General features: G+C 61.6%; 1 protein-coding gene across 1 annotated transcript; it reads left to right on the forward strand.

Annotated features, from left to right (window-relative positions):
- Positions 1-92: 92 nt before the first annotated feature.
- Positions 93-5410, forward strand: LOC106899326 (receptor expression-enhancing protein 4-like; the record flags this gene model as incomplete). Its single annotated transcript, XM_014961113.1, has 6 exons — positions 93-781; positions 876-952; positions 2367-2487; positions 3171-3284; positions 5051-5180; positions 5274-5410. Coding segments are annotated over exons 1-6 (804 nt in total), but the record flags the coding sequence as incomplete, so codon positions are not given.
- Between the last annotated feature and the right edge of the window lie 7 nt (positions 5411-5417).

Here is a 5417-nt window from a genome sequence, read left to right on the forward strand (position 1 = left end):
CCCCCCCCTCCCGGAGCTGGGCGAGTGGCCTGGAGCCGCTGGTGGCCCCCTGTCCATCCCAAGGGGAGGGCGAGTTTGCCCTTGGATCCTTGCCACCCCTGGGGCCCGATCCTTGCCACCCCCGGGGCCCGCTTGTTCTCCCTTGGCTTTCCCCTCCCACCCTTTGGCTACCTGGGCTGGGTGGGTGGTAGCCAAGCGTGCCCGTGGGCATGGGGCTGGGGGGTTGGCCCCATCCTTGGGTTGGGGGGTGCCAGGGGGTGAAGGCAGCCGCGATGCCACGCTGTGGTGGAGGTTTGGGGGGTGAAGGAGGTGGGGGGGCAGGTGATTTCCCTTCCCTGGGGAAGTCACCTACTGGGGCCACTTCACCGGGTGTCACCGGGCCACCAACTGCGCCTTTGGGGTTGCCACCTCGCCCACGGAGGGGGGGGGAAGGGGGTGGCACGGAGCATCCCTCCGGCGGGAGCATCCCAACCTCTGCCTCGACAGGTCGGGCCGGTCCCCGTTGAGGGTGGGCGAGTTCTCTGGGAGGGAGGTGGCCCAGTTCTCCCCTTCCCGGATGGTTCCTGACGGGTTCCCCGGGGCCGGGATGACTTTTTTGGGGGGGCTCAAAGCCAAACTGCGCCCCTGGGGGGGGCGGTTGTGTTATTCCACCCTGCTGATGCTCTACGTGTGGTGGCCAACGTGCCTCACCCCCCCTCTCCGCTACAGGCTGGTTTTTGGGATGCTCTACCCGGCTTACGCTTCCTACAAGGCCGTGAAGACCAAAAATATCCGGGAATACGTGAGTTGGGGGGGGGTCGGGAAGGGATGGGGGGAGCTCCTTCCTGGGCTCCAGTCCCAGATTGACCAGTTTGCCCCCACCAACCCCCCCGCAGGTCCGCTGGATGATGTACTGGATCGTCTTCGCCCTCTTCACAGCCACGGAGACCTTCACCGACCTCCTCATCTCCTGGTGAGGGTTGGGGGGAGGAGGGTCTGGTTGGGGTCCCCGGGTGGATGGAATGGAGGAGGACGTGCCCTTGGAAACCCCCCCTCACCGACCTTCTCATCTCCTGGTGAGGGTTGGGGGGAGCAGGGTCTGGTTGGGGTCCCCGGGTGGATGGAATGGAGGAGGACGTGCCCTTGGAAACCCCCCCTGGCACCTGTGTGGTTTTTTTTCCACCCCCCCTCATCTCACTAACCTGGGGACCTTCTAGGATAGAGTGAGTAGGTCAGTAGATAAGGGATGACCTATGGACGTGATCTACCTGGACTTCAGTAGGGTCTTTGACATGGTCCTTCACAACATCCTCCTCACCAAACTGGAGGGATATGGGTTTGATGGGTGGACTGTTGAGTGGATAAAGAATTGGCTGGTTGGGGGAGTTGGTTGGGGGTGTCCCTGCTGTCTGCGGGGAGGTGGGACTACACAGAATCGTAGTGGTTGGAGGGGACCTCAGAGATCATCGAGTCCAACCACAATTTTTTTTTAGCGCCCCATGGATCCCCTTCTCCCCTCCCCTGGAGACCCCAACATCTCCCTAGGAATGCCAACCGGCCTGTGGGGACCCCAACGTGCCCCCAGGGATCCCCTTCTCCCCTCCCCTGGGGACCCCAACATCTCCCTGAGGAACTCAAGGGTTTGATGGGTGGACTGTTGAGTGGATAAAGAATTGGCTGGTTGGGGGAGTTGGTTGGGGGTGTCCCTGCTGGCTGCAGGGAGGTGGGACTACACAGAATCGTAGTGGTTGTAAGGGACCTCAGAGATCATCTCAAGTCCAACCACAATTTTTTTTAGCGCCCCATGGATCCCCTTCTCCCCTCCCCTGGGGACCCCAACATCTCCCTGGGAATCCCAGCCGGCCCGTGGGGACCCCAACGTGCCCCCAGGGATCCCCTTCTCCCCTCCCCTGGGCACCCCAACATCTCCCTGAGGAACTCAACATCTCCCTGGGGAACCCAATCTGCCCTTGGGGACCTCAACGTGTCCCCGGGACCCCCTTGTCCCCACCTTGGGCACTCCAAGCTGCCTCTGAGGACCCCAAAGTGTCCCCAGGGACCTTCTTGTCCCTTCCCCTGGGGATCCCAACCTGCCCTTGGGGGCCACCCTGGGGACATCAACCTGCCCTTAGGGACCTCAATGTGTCCCCAGGGACCTTCTTGTCCCCAACATAATGGGGCTGTGGACCCCGTTAAAGCCACTATTCCCCCCCCCCAAATGGGCTGTGAGACCCCCACGGTGGGGGTGTGTTTGGGGGGCGGACGGACGGACGCCACCTTGGGGGAGCCCCCCCAAAGACCTCCCCTCTCTCTCTCCCCCCCCACCCACTCACTAGATGACCTTTGGAGGTCCCTTCCAGCCTGGATCATTCTATGATCTCCGGCAGGTTTCCCTTCTACTACGAGATGAAGATGGCCTTCGTCATCTGGTTGCTCTCCCCCTACACCCGGGGGGCCAGCCTCCTCTACCGGAAATTCGTGCACCCCACGTTGTCCCGCAAGGAGAAGGTAAGGGCTGCCTGGCTTCTGGGGGGGTCCTGTGTGCCTTGGGAGGGGGTTGCTGAGATCGTTCCATCACCCTGGGCCGTGGTGGTGATGCCCCTGGGCCGTGGTGGTGTCGTCCTGGGCCGTAGGCTTCCTGGCTCCTGGGGGGGGGTCCTGTGTGCCTTGGGGGGGAGTGCTGAGATCGTCCCATCGTCCTGGGCCGCGGTGGTGGTGTCGTCCTGGGCCGCGGTGGTGGTGTCGTCCTGGGCCGTGGTGGTGTCGTCCTGGGCCGTGGTGGTGGTGTCCCAGGACATGGTGATGCCCTGGGCCATGGTGGTGTCCCAGGACATGGTGATGCCCCTGGGCCGTGGTGGTGTCCCAGGACATGGTGATGCCCCTGGGCTGTGGTGGTGTCGTCCTGGGCTGTGGTGGTGTCCCAGGACATGGTGATGCCCCTGGGCTGTGGTGGTGTCGTCCTGGGCCGTGGTGGTGTCCCAGGACATGGTGATGCCCCTGGGGCCGTGGTGGTGATGCCCCTGGGGCCGTGGTGGTGATGCCCCTGGGGCCGTGGTGGTGGTGCCCCTGGGGCCGTGGTGGTGGTGCCCCTGGGGCCGTGGTGGTGATGCCCCCGGGCCGTGGTGGTGCCCCCGGGCCGTGGTGGTGCCCCCGGCCGTGGAGACTCAGTCCCGGTTGTCCCATCCCATCAGGAGATCGACACCTTCATCATCCAGGCCAGGGAACGTTGGTGTGAAACCATGGTGCGTTTCGGCAGGAAGGGCCTCAACATAGCAGCCACGGCAGCCATCCAGGCGGCCACCAAGGTACCGGCAACGGGATGAAGCTCCTCCTCATCCCTCGGGATGCTTCAGCCCCCGGGGGGTGTGGGGAAAACTGCCACCCCCGTATGGGTGGCAGGAGAGGGGTGTCTGGGTGCAGAGCCATTCCTGGTGGGACTGCATCGCCCTGGTGCCCCCTACTTTGGGGGTTTTTTGGTCCCGTAGGGATCATTTCCACCTTTTTTGTGGGGTGTTTTGTATTTTTTTTTGTGGGGTGTTTATTTTTGTGGATTTTTTTTTTTCTGTGGGGGGGTGGGATTGTGCTATCAATACAGAGCAGGGGATGAGGTAGTAGAAAGCAGGAGGAGAAGAAGGACTTGGGGGTGTTGGTGGACGAGAAGCTCCACAGGAGCCAGCAGTGGGTGCTGGTAGCCCAGAAAACCAACCCCATCCTGGGCTGCATCAAGAGAAGAGTGGCCAGTAGGGCCAGGGAGGGGGTTCTACCCCTCTGATCTGCTCTGGTGAGACCCCACCTGGAGTAGTGTCCAGCTTTGGGGTCCTCAACACAGGAAGGACGTGGAGCTGTTGGACAGGTCCAGCAGAGGGGCACGAAGATGCTCAGAGGGATGAGAGGACGAGCTGAGAGAGCTGGGAGGGTTCAGCCTGGAGAAGAGAAGGCTCCAGGGAGACCTTGGAGCCCCTTCCAATAGGAGCCAGCAGTGGGTGCTGGTAGCCCAGAAAACCAACCCCATCCTGGGCTGCATCAAGAGAAGAGTGGCCAGTAGGGCCAGGGAGGGGGTTCTACCCCTCTGATCTGCTCTGGTGAGACCCCACCTGGAGTAGTGTCCAGCTTTGGGGTCCTCAACACAGGAAGGACGTGGAGCTGTTGGACAGGTCCAGCAGAGGGGCACGAAGATGCTCAGAGGGATGAGAGGACGAGCTGAGAGAGCTGGGAGGGTTCAGCCTGGAGAAGAGAAGGCTCCAGGTGGGACATGAGGATGCTCAGAGGGCTGGAGCCCCTCTGTTATTCTGTGGCCCCAGGAGGAGGGGGAAGAGTTTGACACTGAAAGAGGGGAGATGGGGCTGATCAAAGGTCTTTGAGTTCCAACCCCCAGATGATCTTTAAGGTCCATTCCAACCCAAATTATTCTGTGGCCCCAGGAGGAGGGGGAAGAGTTTGACACTGAAAGAGGGGAGATGGGGCTGAGATGTGGGGAAGAACTTCTTTGGTAGGAGGGTGGTGAGAGCCTGGCCCAGGTTGCCCCGAGAAGCTGTGGCTGCCCCATCCCTGGAGGGGTTGTTGTGGCCACTCCATCCCTGGAGGGGTTCAAGGGCAGGTTGGAGGGGGCTTGGAGCAACCTGGGCTGGTGGGAGGTGTCCATGCCCAGGGCAGCGGATTTGGAGCAAGATCATAGAATCATAGAAGGGTTCGGGTTGGAAGGGACATCAAAGGTCTTTGAGTTCCAACCCCCAGATGATCTTTAAGGTCCATTCCAACCCAAATTATTCTGTGGCCCCAGGAGGAGGGGGAAGAGTTTGACACTGAAAGAGGGGAGATGGGGCTGAGATGTGGGGAAGAACTTCTTTGGTAGGAGGGTGGTGAGAGCCTGGCCCAGGTTGCCCAGAGAAGCTGTGGCTGCCCCATCCCTGGAGGGGTTCAAGGGCAGGTTGGAGGGGGCTTGGAGCAACCTGGGCTGGTGGGAGGTGTCCCTGCCCAGGGCAGGGGGGTTGGAACTTGATGATCTTTAAGGTCCCTTCTAACTTTGACCGTTCTATGATTCTTTGTGTGTTTTTTCCACCCCCCCCCTCAGAGCCAGGGGGTGCTGGCCGGGCGTCTCCGCAGCTTCAGCATGCAGGACCTGCGCTCCATCCCCGACGAAGCCCCCGTGCACTACCAGGACCCCCTCTACCTGGAGGAAGAAGAGAACCACAGGCTGCTGGGTGAGTTTTTGGGGAAAAAAAAAAATCAGAGTGATGCGTGGGGGGGGGTCTCTAGCCAGGGGGAGATGGTACCAGGTGTCCCCTTGTCCCCAGGCTACCCCATGGCCAACCGGCGGTACGAGAGCGAGACGGAGGATGAGGAGCTCTGGTCGGACCCCCAGGTCTCATCCAAACCCCTCTCCCGTAGCCAAAGCCTGAGAGCAGGGAGGAAGACGACGGCGGGTAAAGAGGTACCGT

This window comes from Calidris pugnax, unplaced genomic scaffold, assembly GCF_001431845.1.
Source record: "Calidris pugnax isolate Ruff unplaced genomic scaffold, ASM143184v1 scaffold620, whole genome shotgun sequence".
Taxonomy (NCBI): domain Eukaryota; kingdom Metazoa; phylum Chordata; class Aves; order Charadriiformes; family Scolopacidae; genus Calidris; species Calidris pugnax.